This window comes from Lagenorhynchus albirostris, chromosome 7 (genome assembly GCF_949774975.1).
Source record: "Lagenorhynchus albirostris chromosome 7, mLagAlb1.1, whole genome shotgun sequence".
In the NCBI taxonomy this organism is placed as follows: Eukaryota; Metazoa; Chordata; class Mammalia; order Artiodactyla; family Delphinidae; genus Lagenorhynchus; species Lagenorhynchus albirostris.
In genome coordinates this window covers 68,438,059-68,455,884 of record NC_083101.1, presented here as the reverse complement: position 1 = coordinate 68,455,884, position 17,826 = coordinate 68,438,059, and the positions used below count along the sequence as shown (strand labels likewise).

General features: G+C 46.1%; 1 protein-coding gene across 6 annotated transcripts in view; it reads right to left on the bottom strand.

Annotated features, from left to right (window-relative positions):
- The window catches only part of ACER2 (alkaline ceramidase 2), a 71,787-nt gene extending 60,221 nt beyond the window's left edge, over positions 1-11,566 (bottom strand). For all 6 annotated transcript variants that reach the window (XM_060155128.1, XM_060155129.1, XM_060155126.1 and 3 more), the window contains exons 1-3: positions 11,326-11,566; positions 3,963-4,077; positions 2,945-3,086 (exon numbers count right to left, since the gene is read on the bottom strand). In XM_060155128.1, coding sequence (XP_060011111.1) covers positions 2,945-3,086; positions 3,963-4,077; positions 11,326-11,433 — 365 coding nt within the window. In that variant the 5' untranslated portion in view covers positions 11,434-11,566. The remainder of the gene's footprint in view (positions 1-2,944; positions 3,087-3,962; positions 4,078-11,325) is intronic.
- Between the last annotated feature and the right edge of the window lie 6,260 nt (positions 11,567-17,826).

The following is a 17,826-nucleotide window of genomic DNA, read 5'->3' as shown; positions in this document are numbered from 1 at the left end:
CTTCTCTCCTGCACCCACCAAGAGACAAGAAAAGAAAAAGATTCTCTATTATGAACACATTAAAAACTGTCCAGTGGAATTTCAAACCCAGGCCTCCAGAGCACCACAAACAAACAAAACCCTTATTCCCATTTCGTCAGCTTCTCACTCAGATCCCAGGACTTGAACAATCAGATCTAAGAGCAAAATGGTTCCTCAGCTCTCAACCTAATGCACGTGTGCTCAGGGAAAGCATGGAGGTGACTGGTGGGCACCTTCTGCGACCATAGAAAAGGCCAAAAGGGAAGGGGTGTGTCTCTCAGGCAGAGGCAAAATGTCCCCACTGGCCAAGCCACTTCGTGCCCCTGCTCGAGTGGCATCTACCTCCACCCCTGCCCTCACCCCTGCCCGACCTCCCAAGGCTTTCTGATTACCCCCCAGTCATTCTCCTGAAGCTGAACAAGGAAACAAGACACACAACTGAAACACAGCAGGTTGGCTTAGGCCCTTTCCGGTTTCTATTCTGGAGAAGGTCTCAGCACGATGGAGAACATATTTCATCTAAGACCAGGAACACCCTCCTTTTCGCTTCTACTTGTAAACAGCTGCTCTCTCTCTCTCTCTCTCTCATTTTTTGATAAGTAACCTCTTGAGGATACGTCTATCTGATCAATGGTTATTTAGAGATAATACTATTTAATTCAAATCCTGCTGCCCAGGATGAAGATTGTACAGCTAATCCATTTAAAGCATGTTTTCTTGGGATTCCCTGGTGGTCCAGTGGTTAGGACTCAGTGCTTTCACTGCCGGGGCCCAGGTTCAATCCCTGGTCAGGGAACTAAGATCCTGCCAAGCCATGTGGTGTGGCCCATAAATAAATAAATAAAGTATGTTTTCTCCCTACCTCATTTAATAATGCATTTTTTAGGATTAAAAATTAACGTGCTCTTTTTAAAAAAAAAATTGTAAAACAGTACAGATTAAAGGTAAAAGTGAAAGTTCTCTCTCCACCCCAATTCCTAAGAATAGCCAATGGTAGTAGCTGCTGTCCTCATCCTCTCAGGCATGTTTATGCATATACAAAGACATATACTCAAAAAGAGGCTTCATTCATTCTAAATAAATTAGGGTGTTACACACACAGGTTCTACAAGGTGCTTTTTGCAGCCAGCACGTTTCATTGACACTCCTCCACCTCTATCCATACAGAACAGCCTGCGTCTCTAATAGCTGCATTGCTCCTATTCTCCTCCCATTACCAGGAAAACTGTAATGAACTCTTTTATTTTCCTGGTATAGCTCTTCCCTGGGCACACACAGCTTGCTTGATTGAATCCATATTTTTGGATTGTTTATCTATCTATCTATATATATTTTTTAACTAAACAGTGTGTACAGAGAAACATATGAGTAATGAGTTCTGGGAGAATTTCTCATCTTTATGACGCTGACTCTCTTCTGTTACTTCAGATATTAACAAGAGTGCCTCAGAAAGACCTTCTCTGACCAAACTCTAAACCAGCACCCCAAGTCACCACTACCCCCTTACCAGCTTCATTTTTCATCATAGCACTCTCACACCCTAACATAATATTATTTATGTGTTTGTTTGTTGATTCATAATCTCTCCAACTTCAGTGTAAGCTCATCAAGGGCAGAGACGTTGCTGTTATATCCTAGTGCCTAGAAAACTTCATAGTAAATAGTTCATGGTAAATAGTAAGTCCAAAAAATATATACTTGATAAATAACCGTGTAAGAATAACACAATGGGGCTTCCCTAGTGGCGCAGTGGTTGAGAGTCCACCTGCCGATGCAGGGGTCTGGGAGGATCCCACGTGCCGCGGAGCGGCTGGGCCCGTGAGCCATGGCCGCTGAGCCTGCGCGTCTGGAGCCTGTGCTCCGCAACGGGAGAGGCCACAACAGTGAGAGGCCCGCATACAGCAAAAAAAAAAAAAGAATAACACAATGGATATTAAAATGCATCCCTTCCTGAAATACTGGATTTCCAGCTTAAAGGTGTGTGTGTGTGTGTGTGTGTGTGTGTGTGTGTGTGTGTGTGTGTGTGTGTGTGTGTGTGTGTGTGTGTGTGTAGCTCTCATCAGAAGCAATACTGACACAATTTGAATATTATCTATAGCGCCAAGAACCAGTTCCTCAGTGTGGATTCTACTGTAAACATTTAAAACTCGTGGAGTTGGGTGGGACTCAGGAAATATTATAGCAGGAAATCAAAGGTCTTTGAACTACCATTCAGTCTTTTCTCCTGCCCTGAAAATCCTTCTAGTTTTGCTAGTACCAGTAAGGAGGATATTGACTTTTTGTCCTACTGTCAGGTAACTTCTTCCCCAACATATTAAAATCACCTTTTTTATCTGGCAGTTTGGTTTTGGTCTGACAGTACAATCAGTGGATATTAAATAACTATATGATAAGCTCATCACTAGGTTAGACTCAATAGGGTGTGATTTTTCTTTTTTTTTCTAATTTATTTTATTTTTGGCTGTGCTGGGTCTTCGTTGCTGTGTGCAGGCTTTTAGCTGCGGTGAGTGGGGACTACTCTTCGTTGCGGTGCACGCGCTTCTCATTGCGGTGGCTTCTCTTGTTGCGGAGCATGGCTCTGGGTGCGCAGGCTTCAGTAGTTGTGACTTGCGGGCTCTAGAGCACGGGCCAGTAGTTGTGGCGCACGGGCTTAGTTGCTCCATGGCATGTGGGATCTGCCCGGACCAGGGCTCAAGCTTGTGTCCCCTGCATTGGCAGGTGGATTCTTAACCACTGCACCACCAGGGAAGCCCTTTTTGTGTATGTGTGAGATTTTTCTTGATATATACTAGGTGGGCCAAAAAGCTCGTTCGGGTTTTTCCGCAAGATGGAAAAACCCGAACGAACTTTTTGGCCAACCCAATACATCGTTATATTGGGTACCACACCTAGTAGTAAATGCAAAAATTTAGTACAAGCTTACCTGTCATTCCGAAAGATCTTTGGTAGATACCTTCTGGGGAACCACATGGCCAGAGCACACATCAGAACCCAAAGGATTGCAAGTTCATCAAGCATCTGACCCAGGAAACTAAGGGTTGCATGGAAGTAGACGGATCCAATTCCTAGAATCAATTACAACCAATAAAAAAAGGTCACATAGAAGAACAGACTCACAAATTCAATACACTGCTTAAGGATAGCCCTTTCACAAACAGCAATGATCAGGTCACTCTATCTCTCTGAGAAAAGAAACTGAAGGAAGAAACTCACACCACCTAGGCATGCAGACTTCAAGTCTAGAAAGAAGATTTGAAGAAGGGCCCAAACACCAGCACATCAGATCTTTTTTTTTTTTAACATCTTTATTGGAGTATAATTGCTTTACAATGGTGTGTTAGTTTCTGCTTTATAACAAAGTGAATCAGTTATACATATACATATGTTCCCAGATCTCTTCCCTCTTGCGTCTCCCTCCCTCGCACAGATCTTTAATAACTGCACAAACACACTCTGTCTTCATCCACCTGTTCATGGGAACAGGCAGTAAATAAAAGTCAACATTCTCTCACCGTTAAGAATTCCCAATCTGCCTGTGGAAGGAAATGAAAATTATACAAGTATTTCCCAGAATAATGAAGGATCAAACATTTGATCCTTCATTTGTTTTCTTTTTTTTATTTTAGCCCATTGGAAACCACAGTGTCATCAGACTTCAATTGTCTCACATGACTTTCTTCAGAAGTTCACAGAAAACTGCACTGGCACAGCACCAATAGCTATTACATAAATGAATTCTCAAACGCAATTGTGATAACTACGGTCAACCTTGTTATCAAGCCCAAAAGAGTCCTCCTTTTGGCATCTAGCAAACAACATAAAAGTTTGCTAAGACGTCAGAATGACTTTGGTTTACAAAACATAATGTTCAAAGGGGTCAGGGAGTGTGCGGAATTCCATTTCCTCCCTTTCAGCCCATGCTCGCAAACGAATCCACTTACCCACTACAACTAACAGAGTCCATATTAAGTAGATGCCACTGTTGAAGCATGTTGCATATTGACGAAACAAGCACATGCAGATGGGCGGTAAAATGAAAAACAAGACGTTGCTGATCTGGGGGGAGAAAATGTAAAACGAAAAGATGAATATTAAGTAAAAGGGCAAAAAGTAAAGCAGCTTGTTCCTAGTATGTCCTTTGCAAATGGAGATGAATGTGGCCATACATCTTTTTTTAACCGAAAAAAAAAAAAAGCACAACCAGGAAAACTCACAACTTCTTTAATAACACTTTAGGGGGCTCCTTCCTGCCTCTTTCTGTTTTTTTTTTTTTTTTTTTTGGCTGTGTTGGGTCTTCGCTGCTGTGCACGGGCTTTCTCTAGTTGCCGCAAGCGGGGGCTACTCTTCTTTGCGGTGCGCGGGCTTCTCATTGTGGTGGCTTCTCCTGTTGCAGAGCACGGGCTCTAGGCGCCCAGGCTCAGTAGTTCTGGCGCACAGGCTTAGGTGCTCCACGGCATGTGCGATCTTCCCGCACCAGGGCTCGAACCCGTGTCCAGACCAAGGAAATCAAAACTAAACAAAATGCATCGCAAACTCCAGAACTTGAGGTGTAGTACAGGTAGGAATTGCCAACAACAGTAGCTAACGCATGCCTCTGTCACCATCTGGGAACAAGAGGGAATGGGAATGACACAGTCTTTAGAAAGGGGAGAAGGAGAGAGTGGGAGAGAAATAAAGAGAGGACAAGACCTCTGGTCAGGGGTGCGATAGGAGCAAGGCTGCTGCCTTTGGTTAAAGTTCAAGACTGAAATCCCTCGTGGGGCTGCATCCTTCTGGAGAAGGGGGTACCTTGTTCTAGTTGGCCCATTCTGGTGGGGACCTTTTCCTCTTTCCCCCACTAGGAGCCCTCTGAGCTACTGGTGACCCTGGGCAAGAGTCTGGATAAATGGCCTCAGCTGTCCCAGGTGGTATGCAGTCTCCAGACTTGGAAATATAGCCGACTCTCATTTATTTACTAAGAAGCAGAGAAGGAAGAATCAGGACAAGGGTCTACATATTATCACAGGCTTTAACTTTCCTTGGAATCATTTAAAGAATCAGAGATCTTTAAAAAAAAAAAATCAGAGATCTTTAAGAGTTAAAATGAGAGATCTTAAAGATCATTTGCTTTACAAGGGGATATAATTAAGGGCCCAGAAAGGCTCCCAGGCTGGCCAAAGTCAGAGAGGCAGTCACCCACAGAGCTGGGGCCAGCATCCAGCCACTTCTTCCACTGCCCCAAGCTGATGTTTTTTCGCCTCCAACCCACCCAACCACATTCTGACCTCCTTGGCTTCATGCCTCAATGGGCATCTAAAAATTCTGAATTGCATCACACACTGTGCACCTATGACCTTTATGTGATTTAAACACGGCTCTCCTTTTTGTTAAACACAGAAGTAGGTGGAATAAAAGGAGGTGACAGGGGAGAAGAGGGAGAAAAATGTAATTGTTATACTATAAGTAACTTTCTCCTTTCACGTACATGAATGTGTTCTCCATGTAAGAAAAAGAATACATTACAAAACTAAAGTCTTCCTTTCTATCCTCCTCCCTGGAGATATCCCCTCTTCTCAGATTCACAATCTTCAATTTCTTTGCATTTATGTAAATACACATATATATCATATATTACAACATTATCATTCTGCAACTTCCTCTCATCATTCGACAACATGCCTTGCAAACTTTTTCATCTTAGCTCACAGAGCTTTATCACACTTGCTGTAAGTGCTGCAGACAGAAGCAGTTTATTGAGCCATTCCCCAGTGGGAGGCGCACTAATTTGCAGCCTCACCTACAATGCCAGGGAATAAATATAACACAGCTTTTTACCCCAGTACAGTCATCCCTCGGTATCTGTGGGGGATCGGCTCCAGGACCCCCTCAGATACCAAACTCACCTGGATGCTCAGGTCTCTTTATATAAAATGGCATAATATTTGCATATAACATACACACATCCTCCTGTATACTTTAAATCATCTCTAGATTATGTATAATACTTAATACAGTGTAAATGCTATGTAAATAGTTGTAAATACAGAGACTTCCCTGGCGGTCCAGTGGTTAAGACTTCGCCCTTCCAGTGCAGGGGGGGCGAGTGTGATCCCTGGTCAGGGAACTAAGATCCTGCATGCCGCGTGGTACGGCCAAAATTTTTTTTTTCAATTAAAAAAAAAAAAAGACATCAATCTATGAAAAGGAAAAGACCAAATTAGAGGGAGACGCTCCCCTAGACAAAAAGAGGAAGGAACTCCTAAAGAAATACGGAAAAGCAAACAAGTCGTTGGTAAAAGATTCATTTGTTGAAAGACAGATTCAATGGCTCCATGTCTACTGAGAAATGAAACTTCCCCTCAAAGTTGTGTGGCTCACTAAAGTTGAATAGTTCAGCTAGGGGGTATTTTTTAAAGCCTATTGTTGGACTATCCTTTGGAGAATTGGTTTGTTCAATGCCTGCAGAACAGATTTTTTTTTTTCATTAAAAGGAAACCACAATTTTAAAATTTATTATTTCCTTAGAAAGTTCCTCATTCTATGAATTCCTACCAGCCATTTGTACCAAAATAATCTCAGGAACACACTGCAATCTCATCCTGACGCATGTGATTGTGCACTTTCCCAGACAGAGGGTAAATACTGACAAAGCAACAGGCTGTAAGTTTTTCTCAACAGCAAGTTCGTGAACAGCTAGGGGCATTACCCTGTGAGTAGACTACGTATCTTAATCGTATGCAGATTCCTAACTGTCCATTCCATTGCTCCCTTTCTGCCTCTGGAATGGCCAACTGTCCTGGTATGCCTGGCACTGAGGAGGGTTTCCAGGACACGGGACTTTCAGTTTTAAAACTGGGCAAGTCCCAGACAAACCAGGACAAGTTGGTCACCCGACTCAGAAGCCTTCCTGCAAAATCCCCTACCCCACCTCCACAGCACACCAACCCCCAGCAGAGTACTAATAACACCTCAGTGACTTGTACATACCCCTCCTATGGTCCTCACCATCCAGATGACTGTTTGCAGGTCTGGTCTCTGTGATAGGCACACAGTTGCCCAGCAAATGGGTGGGTGGATGGATGGAGGGAGAGACTGATAGATTGACTGATGGATAACTCTGCCCTACAGATAGTGGGATGTGGGCTTTGGCATATAAAGAGAACTCTACTTATCTTGACGATTGGGGGCAGAGCTGATTAGGAGAGGTGACAGATCATGGACTGATTTTAGGCATATATTTTGCTTCAAGACTTTTTTCCAGCACCAGTTGATTTCCTTCTGTCCCCCTGAGTCCCCAAGAGAATTCCCAAAGGCCAAGCTCGGTGATTAAAAGGCATACCCCCCTTTTCTCCAAAGCTGCTAGGTCTGGAGTCTTTCTCTTTAGTGTGACTGAGCCTTAAAACTTAAAACATAGGCTTCCCTGGTGGCGCAGTGGTTGAGAGTCCGCCTGCCGAAGCAGGGAACACGGGTTCGTGCCCCGGTCCGGGAGGATCCCACATGCCGCGGAGCAGCTAGGCCCGTGAGCCATGGCCGCTGAGCCTGCCCGTCCGGAGCCTGTGCTCCGCAACGGGAGAGGCCCCAACGGTGAGAGGCCCGCGTACCGCTAAAAAAAAAACAAAAAACAAAACAACAACAAAAGAAACCTTAAAACATAAAAAGGAACTCAATTCAATAAAACTTGTATTTACTTTTTTTTTTGCGGTACGCGGGCCTCTCACCGCTGTGGCCCCTCCCGTTGTGGAGCACAGGCTTCAGACACGCAGGCTCAGCGGCCATGGCTCACGGGCCCAGCCGCTCCGCGGCATGTGGGATCTTCCCGGACCGGGGCACGAACCCGTGTTCCCTGCTTCGGCAGGCGGACTCTCAACCACTGCGCCACCAGGGAAGCCCTAAAACTTGTATTTACAGGAAACAGTACAAAATGTGCAAAAGCAAAAGACTGTGTAAGGGCATGATGTGTTCTTGGAAGAGATATTTGGGCTTGGCTGACGCAAAGGACAACGACAAAATTTGAGGCAATGGAGATTTGCGGGGACCAAAAGCAAACATGTACTCCCAAACATGGCCAGTGGGAACACAGATCAGAGTACTCTCTCTGGTGGACCATTAAGCAACAATTAAAAGCCTTTGAAGTAAATACTCCCCTCCACACAGCCAATTTCCCATCTAGAATTAGTACTTGAAGAAGTACATCCAGATGCCTATTTGAGGATATTCATTGCATCACTGTTCAGAAACCAAAACGAAAACAATAAACAGAAACTTCCTTAAATGTCCACCAATAATGAATTGACTGGTTTAATAAATTATGGTCAATCCATTAAATGAAATACTGTATAGACATTGTGAAGAGGAAGATAATTCTATATGATCCAATATGGGATTATCTCCAAGACAAATTAAGGGAAAAAACCAAGGTGCAGAAGAGTTTCTGTAGCATGATCTCAATTGGGTTGTGGTGTGTATATACACGTTGCACACATATCTTTTATGTCTACACAAATACACGTGTTTTTTGCATGCTTATAAAATGTCTGAAAAGATACGGAAGGGTATTTTTCACTTTATAACTTGCCTACTCTGATTTTTTTTTTTACCATGATCATGTTGTTACTTTTATAATAAACAACAATTTCAAAAAACTACTTTAAGGGACTTCCCTGGTGGTCCAGTGGTTAAGACTGTACTTCCATTGCAGGGGGCCCAGGTTCAGTCCCTGGTTGGGGAACCAAAATCCCGCATGCCACATGACACGGCCAAAAAAAAAAAAAACAAACTACTTTAAACAAAACTTTTTTTCCCCATATCAAACACCATGATTAGCCTAGAGATCAAATGGTCCCAATGCAGGAGTTTTAAGTTAAAGAATGACTGAACAAGAAACACCTGTATCATGCTAAATAAATAAATCTAAAGTAGCTACAACGGCATGTGCATCTTCAAGAGCAGTATTTTAGCAGGATCCAAGTTAGAACATCCAAGTTCTGACTCTAGTTCTGCCATGTTCTTGACCTTAGCAAGTTGCAAAATCTATCTAGACCCCAGTTTCCCCCTTTACAAAACGGATGTAATAAATAGCACCCACTGCTGAGGGTGACTGTACAGTACCCAGCAGAGCTTCAACACATAGCGAACAACTAGTGGTAGCCAGGAGTAACTAAAGTTGCAGTAGTGATGTGCTACTGCCAAGCTCCATTAAGAAGGTTCTAGATCCCCCTCCCAGTCTTCTCCTGATTTTACATCTTTATTCCTTCAAATTTTTTCTCTAAATGAGTAATGATTATTATTTTCTTGTAAAGTGGATAATTAGGCCTGCTGCCTCGCTATGAGGATTTAATGAGATGTCTGTTACCAAGTAATAGCTCGATGTCTTCCTTAATACAGGCGTAAGATAAGCATGGGTTTGTCCTGTGATGAGGAACAGAAGGTAACTAGGATGTGAAAAGAAGAGGAGGAAGCGTTTTTTTGGTAAACTCTTTGGATCGACACTCTACGAAGTTTGATGGCCAACTACTTCTCTGAGACCCTCAATCTCTCCACTTGGCTAAAGCAAATTCTGCGGTTTACAAGTATTCCAAAGAATTAGGTTTGCCAGGCAGACCAGCAGAGCTAATCAGCCACAGACACTGCAACTGAAGATCAACAGCTCATTTCTAAAAAAGACTTTGGCACTCACTAAGGAACAGCTCCAATGGGACTAGATTAAAAGTTAAGATAAAATAAGGTCTTCCCCTCATCCACCACTCTGGGGCTTTTCAAGGCAGACCCAGAGCAGCTATACACTAACATTTTTGGCCAAATAACCAGGCCTGACTCTGCTGGCCTCAGACACCACAGATAATTACCTTGCTGGGTGTATGAGAACCTGTCCCCAAGCTGTCATTTCTTCATTAACTCTGGTGAAATCCTTAGTAGTACTCTCCACTTACAAGTGGAGAAACTGAGTCACTGCCGTTGAAAGCACCCAGCCCTGCTCCAGTTCATCCTCTGAAGGCACCTGTCCACACCTGATAGCATGCTCTGAAACAGGTTGTACAATAGGTGAAGGGTGGCCACCTCCACTGACTGCACCTGTCACAGCGTCTAGGGGCAGCAGAGGGCCAAGTTTCCTTGAGGAATTAATCCGGTCATAAAAAAAGGAGGAACGTTTGCTGGGAGGGCAGCAGTGGATTTCAGCAATGAGGGGAGGGAGAGTGCAGGCTCTGGATTGTGGCCCCAGCCATGCCAGAAATGTACGCAGAGCAGCTCCCCTCTGGAGAGCTCAGTTTTCTCATCAATGAATAAGAGAGGGACTAGCTCATGGGAGATCCTTCCAGGCAAGAAGTATTTGACTCACGCCAAGGACATTCTCTCCAGCAAATCTAAGGGGAAAATCCCAAAGAACAATCTCAAATTCACAGCGACTTTTAAACCGGGAGTTCCTGTCTTCCATGTTAGGGCAGTGAAATGAAAAGCCACAGAAATGACCATGCAAAGTCTCACATTTTGGTACCAGAATCCTGAGGCATGGGCATAGCAAAAAGAAGAGGCATTTCCTTCCCAACTGCAGGCTTTCTCTCCCACAAAGACTAAAAGCACACAGGATTCTGCAGTGGGGAAGTTTCGTCTTGCCCACATCTAGAGACCTAGGCAAGTCCATAAAACACGCACACGATCCCTCCCACATTTCCCTTTCACTTCCCAGGTTTAATAACTGAAGAATGCACAGGCCTGCGGGAGCTGAACTTGGGGCTGGTGTGAAACTCTGTACTAAAGGCAAGGAAATAAGAACTCGAAGCAATTAACTTAATTCTGGCCCAAAGGAACTCGACCTATTATTGGTGTACGCTTGGGGCGGGGCCAACCTTCGGAGTGGGCCCCGCCCCAGAGACCTGCCGGGAGGTCTCCCCGTTTCCCCGGACTCCTAGAGCAGGTGCTCAGGGCAAAAACGCACAATGCGACCCAAGTGCGTCACGCCACAGAGATCCTAAGGGACGAAGGGAGTAGTCCTGGCGGGTTCACCGCCCCCAATGACCCAAACTGGAAGTATGGGCTGACACGGAGCACTGACTCCGGGACAGGTGAGGACCAAACAAGACAATAGAGCCATCAGAAAGAAATGACTTAGAGGAGGATGAGCCCAGATGTCGGCGATAGGGACAGGAGAGGAGGACAGATGGAGAACTGGAAGGCGCGCAGGGGAGGGGGCGTGGGTCGACTCTGGCCCTGGAGCGAAAATGCCCCAGATGCATGCACAGACCCAGTTCCAGGCTCCAGGCGCCGCGGCGCTTGGGGACAGCCCCCTCCCGCGAGCCCGGCTGCCATCCCCACTCCCGCACTCCGCACCGTGTTGTAGAACTCGGCGATGGCAGGCACGATGGTGTAGTTGTCCTCGCACCAGTCCACCTCCGAGCTGCCAGCCCGCAGCTGGTCCCACCAGTGCGGGGAGCTCATGGCCGCTCTGGGGCATTGGAGAAGCTGCTCCCGCAGCCGAGAAGAGGCCAGAGCTGCTGCTGGAAACCAACTGCGGTGGTGGCCCCAGCGGCGTCGGCTTTATGCACCACGGGGCAGCCGCCGGATGTGGCGCCTCCTGGGCCGGCCTCTCGCGGCTCCGCTCTACAGCGTAGGACGTGACTGGCTCGCAAACCCCTCCCTCGGCTCCGCCCCCTGGGGGAGCCCGCGGGACCTTGAGCTCCGGCCTCGCCCACCCCGGAGGCGGGATGCGCGGGGGAGGGGAGAGTGGGGTTGGGGAGGGGATCTGTCTCCTCCTCCCCCACCCCTGGACGCGTCTGTCGCCAGCAGGTGGCAAAGGCCTCGACGGGCCTGCCCACGCCCACCTTGCGGCTCAGACTTGCAGGCGGCTCAGACTTGCAGGCGCCCCCTACCCCAGTTGCGCAAAGAGCGCCAGAGCCCGCCCTGGCAAAAATGTGAAAACCCAGAAATTAAGAAACCCAGGAGGACCCGGCCCCTACGAAATCGTGGCAGTCTTTGCTCGGACTTGCCTGCATGTCGGCGAATATGTCCGAGTGCACGTGGCACGCCTGCACTCACGGCCGAGAAAAGCCCTCAGTCCCTCCGGCTTGCTTGGTGCGGTGGGCTAAGGCAGGAAGACCTTGGAGTCAGTCTGCAGTGGAGCCGAGGACTCTCCCATACAGCCTCTGCCACCCGCACCTGGGTAGAGCGCTTCTGCAGTTTTGAATAACTTCCTGCCCGTGGTCCCGTGGACTCCAGTGTTAGAAGGTAGTCTTCGTTTACACATAGGGTCAAACTTCAGCTATCCCAGTCCCCAAAAGATGCAGTGTGGCTGGTATGACACCTCCAGAACATCCCAGGTACAAGAGATGATGACAGGTATGTTGCACTTACTATGTGCCAGGCGCTGTTTGAAGAGCTTCCGAGTGTGTCACTCATTTAGTGCTCCCAGAGGGGATCCAGCGAAGTGGGTTCTATCAGCAATGTCATTCCAGCTAGTAAGTGTCAGCGCTAGAAATCAAATTCAGGATGATCTCAGATGTGCTCATCACTGCTTTGCTTTTGCTGCTGTAACTATTCTGTAGTTTCTAAACCAAAGCTAATCTGGTTCCAGCGATTCCTGAAGAAAGAGAAAACTGTCATTTTGGTTTTGGTCATAGCTCTGGTCCTTCTTCCTTGGGCAGTTCTAGGATTCCAGGTCAAGATGGCGGTGGCAGAATAGGCCCTGGTCAGGTGACTGTCAGTAGGATCTCTTTGCTCCAGCCGTCATGGTACCCGGAAGGCCAGAACCTCCTCAGAGGCTGACCTCTCTCTGGCTTGACAGTCCCCTTGGACCCTGGCTGGTGTTCCAATGCCTTATGCCCCCAGTGTCCTTCTTCCACAGGTACCTGCACAGACACTCACTTGTCTTTCCAGCTCTCCATCACTGGCAGAAACTGCAAGGCCCACTCCTCTCCTAGTCTCCAGGAAATCCAGCTTTCTCCACCCAGAGCCAGACCACACTCCTCCTTTGAACTTTGTCCCAACTCCTATCGTGTCCTCTTCCTAAACAGCCAGTTCCACTGTGTCCTGAAATTCAGGACCCAGTCACCTTCTCTTAAGGTCAGAATTACCCAGATCTGCAGGATACCCAGCGTGAGCTGGCCGCTGAAGTGGGAGGAAGAAAACATTTCCCACAGACACAAAAGTACATGAGTTAATTTCTCAGTGTCTCACAGTGCTACACCAACTGCCCAACAATAGTTCTCCATGTTAAGGTTTTACTCCTTCTAATATTTTAGGTGGAAATGTGTTCATATTCATTAATTCTGATGGTGTAAAACACACCATCATTTCATATGTCAGTGGCTCTCAGAGTGTGAGATCCCTTTCAGGTCAAAGCTCATTTCCTATTAACACTATGACATTATCTACCAGGGAAGCCCCAATGCTGGCACAATCTTGATCTTACCTGAAGGCATCTACAGAAGGTTTTCAGACAACAGGCAGCATGTTTCTTTTCCAGATGGTCTTTATACAACTTGTTGACGGAAACATGGAGATTACAGTTGCCAAGTCTTCCCACCAGGAATAACCACTGAGTTTGTGTGTGTTCAGGCAGTGACAAAACATCTCAGTTGTCACCTGACCAACCATGACTATAAAATGCCATTCATTGTAAGATGAACCTGAAATTCAGAAATGTTACAATGCAGAACAGTGTGAGTTTTAACATCAATGAAATTTGGAATTTGCTGGATATTATTCATTCTTCTCTCCAAGTCCTGCTAAGAGAATGCTAGGGAGTTTTCCTCCTCCACGGGAACTCTTATTGTCGGTGACAGTTCTGTTTCAAAATCAAAGCTGACCCCTTGGGTTCTGTCTAATTAAAACTGAACAGAGAGACGGTGCTTAAGCCAAAAGCCATTGGTGAGCAGCATGAAGGATGCAAGTTACATTACTCCAAATATGCCTGTGTTGATTTTCTTGGAAGCGTTTTAACAGTTTTCTGATGTTTTCATCCACTCTCTACATTGCTAACATTTTTTCAATGAATATAACCTTAGTCAATTACCTAATGATAGGTCATGATGTTAATTTTTTATATACATTTATTTATTTAATTTATTTATTTTTGGCTGCGTCGGGTCTTCATTGCTGCGCGTGGGCTTTCTCTAGTTGCAGCAAGCAGGGGCTACTCTTCGTTGTGGTGCGCAGGCTTCTCATTGCGGTGGCTTCTCTTGTGGAGCATGGGCTCTAGGCACGCGGGCTTCAGTAGTTGTGGCACACAGGCTCAGTAGTTGTGGCTCGCGGACTCTAGAGCGCAGGCTCAGTAGTTGTGATGCACGGGCTTAGTTGCTCCGCGGCATGTGGGATCCTCCCGGACCAGGGCTCAAACCCATGTCTCCTACGCTGGCAGGCGGATTCTTAACCCCTGCATCACCAGGGGAGCCCCATGATGTTAATTTTGAAATGGACTTATATTAAGAGTATGTTGCCTAGCAACCACCATTAATGGTTTAATACAAAATTTGATATCTGGAGTAAAAAGAGCTTGGGGAGAGTTGAGGTAAGGATGGGGGGGGCGTGACAGCAGAGAGCAAGGTGCTGCTGAGTTCTGACGATGACTTTGCTTCTGGTGCTTTTGGTCTAAAGATGAGTCAGTGATAGAGATCTAGGAGAGAGCAGTTTTGGAGAACTGCCCTTGCAGGGAAGTCAGGATGCCAGCATCTTCTATTTTTACAGAATTTATAACTATTTTTTTTTTGGTCTAAGTAAATATCTGATAATAAATATCCAGTTCAACTGGTCCCACAAGTAGAAACCAAAAAAAAAAAAAAAAAAGAAAAGCAAAAGAAAAGCAAACACTTGTGTAAATGAAGCAAGAAGTGCATGATCAAAGATGAAATTTTCTGTTTGGCCAGAGTTTTTCATCACTGGTCATGCTTGAGGCTTATTGTTTAGGCCAGTGACTCTCAAGGTATGGTCCCCAGACTGGCAGCATCAACACCACCTAGGAACTTGTTAGAAATGCAAAATTCTAGGTCCATACTCCAGACCTATTGAATCAGAAACTCTGAGGTTGGAATCCAACAAGCTCTGGCTTAACAAGCCCTCCAGGTGATTCTGACCCACTCTCATGTATGAGAGTTTTAGCCAATGTGTGGTGGAGCAAAAATTCACTCTGGACTATACACTTTGCTTTCCTGGAAAACCAAATCCAAGCCAAGACTGCTGCTGCTACCAAGAAAAAGAAGAAGAAAAGAGGAGCCCAATGAAGGAAGTCATCCTTTCATCAGGCTCGTCACCAGGAAACTGGGGCCCAGAGTCTGGCCCCCTTCTCCAGCTAGGAGGGAAACAAAAAAAGTCACCAAGGATTTTTTTTTTAATAGTTTTTTTTTTTTGGTTGGTTGGTTTTAATTTTATTATTTATTTATTTATTTTTGGCTGTGTTGGGTCTTCGTTTCTGTGTGAGGGCTTTCACTAGTTGCGGCGAGTGGGGGCCCCTCTTCATCGCGGTACGCGGGCCTCTCGCTGTCGCGGCCTCTCTTGTTGCGGAGCACAGGCTCCAGATGTGCAGGCTCAGTAGTTGTGGCTCACGGGCCTAGTTGCTCCGCGGCATGTGGGATCTTCCCAGACCAGGGCTCGAACCCATGTCCCCTGCATTGGCAGGCGGATTCTCAACCACTGCACCACCAGGGAAGCCCTGGATTTTTATTTATTTATTTATTTTAATCTAAGAAGTCTCCAGGCTCAGAATTATGGGGGAGGGCTGCAGGAAGCAGGACCTTGCCAGGGAAACACTAGTGCACCCACTCCAAGAAAGCTGCCACCTTTGCTGCCGTGGGTGCTCTCTGGTTGTTTACTGACAGCCGTCAGAGGCCACTTTCTGCAGTTGTCACTAGGCCTCTCTTTAGAAGTGCCTCTCTCCTTTCTCTAATCTGTGCTGGAAAACCACAAACAATGTTAGGACTGGGTGTATGTTGATTCTGATAGGAGGTCTGAGGCGTTGCCCATGCCTGAAGTGCATGGAAGTTGTTAACATGTGTTTTGACCTCTGCTTTTGGATAGAGAAGCTGTTCCTTTGTTCAATAACTGTAGCTTGCAACAGCGTAGCAGCAATTTGGAGCACCTGCTTTGTGCCAGGCTCTATATTAAGTGCTGGGTAATAGGAGACAAAAATATCGTTCTTGCCCTGGTTGAGCTTAGTCTAGTAGAAGCACACAAACCATTAGAATACAACACGACAATTGCTGAAACGGAGGTGCAGACACAGAACGGGGAAGCAGAGCGGTAGGGGGCCCAAGTCTGCACTGAGAGCCAAGGGGGGCTCATCAGGGGAGACAGCCTCCAGACTGAGATGTACAAGGTGAATAGGATTTTACCAGGCAGAGCACCGAGCGGGGCGGGGGTGAATTCTTTAGAACGAATAGTATGTGCAGAAGGATGGAGGTCTGAGAAAGTGTAATAATTCAGGAAACTTCAATACTATGTTTCAGCTGGAAACGTGGCAGAAGAAGAAGCTGAATGAAACGACTAATGATGTGAAAAGAGTAGGTCTTTAGGAAGGAAACCTTGATGGCTGAAGAATAAAATAGACGTCAGAAACTACTGATAGGCTTCCCTGGTGGCGCAGTGGTTGACAGCCCACCTGCCGATGCAGGGGACACGGGTTCGTGCCCCGGTCCGGGAAGATCCCACCTGCCGCGGAGCGGCTGGGCCCGTGAGCCATGGCCGCTGAGCCTGCGTGTCCGGAGCCTGTGCGCCACAACGGGAGAGGCCACAACAGTGAGAGACCCACAGTACCACAAAAACAAACAAACAAAACAAAACAAAAACTACTGATAATGTTTCTCAGTAATCCAGGTGCGGGATGATATGGGCATGACTAAGATATGCATTCATTCTTTTGCATCTTTTACATAATTACTGAATATGTGATGGGCTCTAGACAGTTTTCTAGGTGCCAAGGATAACATCGTAAGCAAAGCAGATGCTGTCTCTGCCCTCACAGAACTTGCAGTCTAGGGGGAAAGTCAGAGATTAAACATTGCATAAATAACTCATTACAGTTGTGCCACATGCTGTGAAAAAGTACAAGTCCCATGACAACAGAGAGCAGTGGATGTGATCTTGTCTGAGGATGTCGGGGAAAAGGCTTCCCCGAGGAAGTGAATTCTAAGCTGAGAAAAGTGAAGTTTGAGGCAGGGGTAAAGGAATTGAACAAGGAATGCAACGGAGATATAAAATAGGAGTTGTGATAGATTGCACTATGGATTTGAGATACTTGATGCACTTTCCCAACCCACGGATATGGGACTTGACTTTGTCATTGGCTATGGAAAATGAAATGTGCATGGAACTGATTTGTCCACGACTGAGCAGAGGCTTTGAAACTGATTCATAGTCCTGCAATTCCTCATTTCCCTTTGCCATACCCCATATTGGGACTGCTTCTTCAGCCCGGATCCCAGAAAGAAGACACCTAGAGCAGAACAGAGCTGGAGTCAACTCACGGCCAACTCGTAACTTGAGCAAAAAATATAACTTTGTGCTGTCAACCACTGAAATTGAGGGAAATTGTTTCTTACCCCAGGATAACCTAATGAAGCCTGACAAATACAGAAGGAGAATTAATAAAACTTAACTACCGATTAGAGGCAGGACATGAAAGAGTGGGTGGAAAATACAAGAGAACTTCAAACAGTGTAGCCTGAGTGATCAGAAGATGGCTAGGTTACTAACCCAAAAGGGAAGATAAAAGGGAAAATAATGGTTTAGGCTTCAATGTGTTGAATTAAAGGGCAGGCTGAACATCTAGGAAGATATATTCTTTCAGCAACTGGAAAGGCAAATCAGGAGACCAAGGACAGGTCAGGATTAGAGAGAAAGACT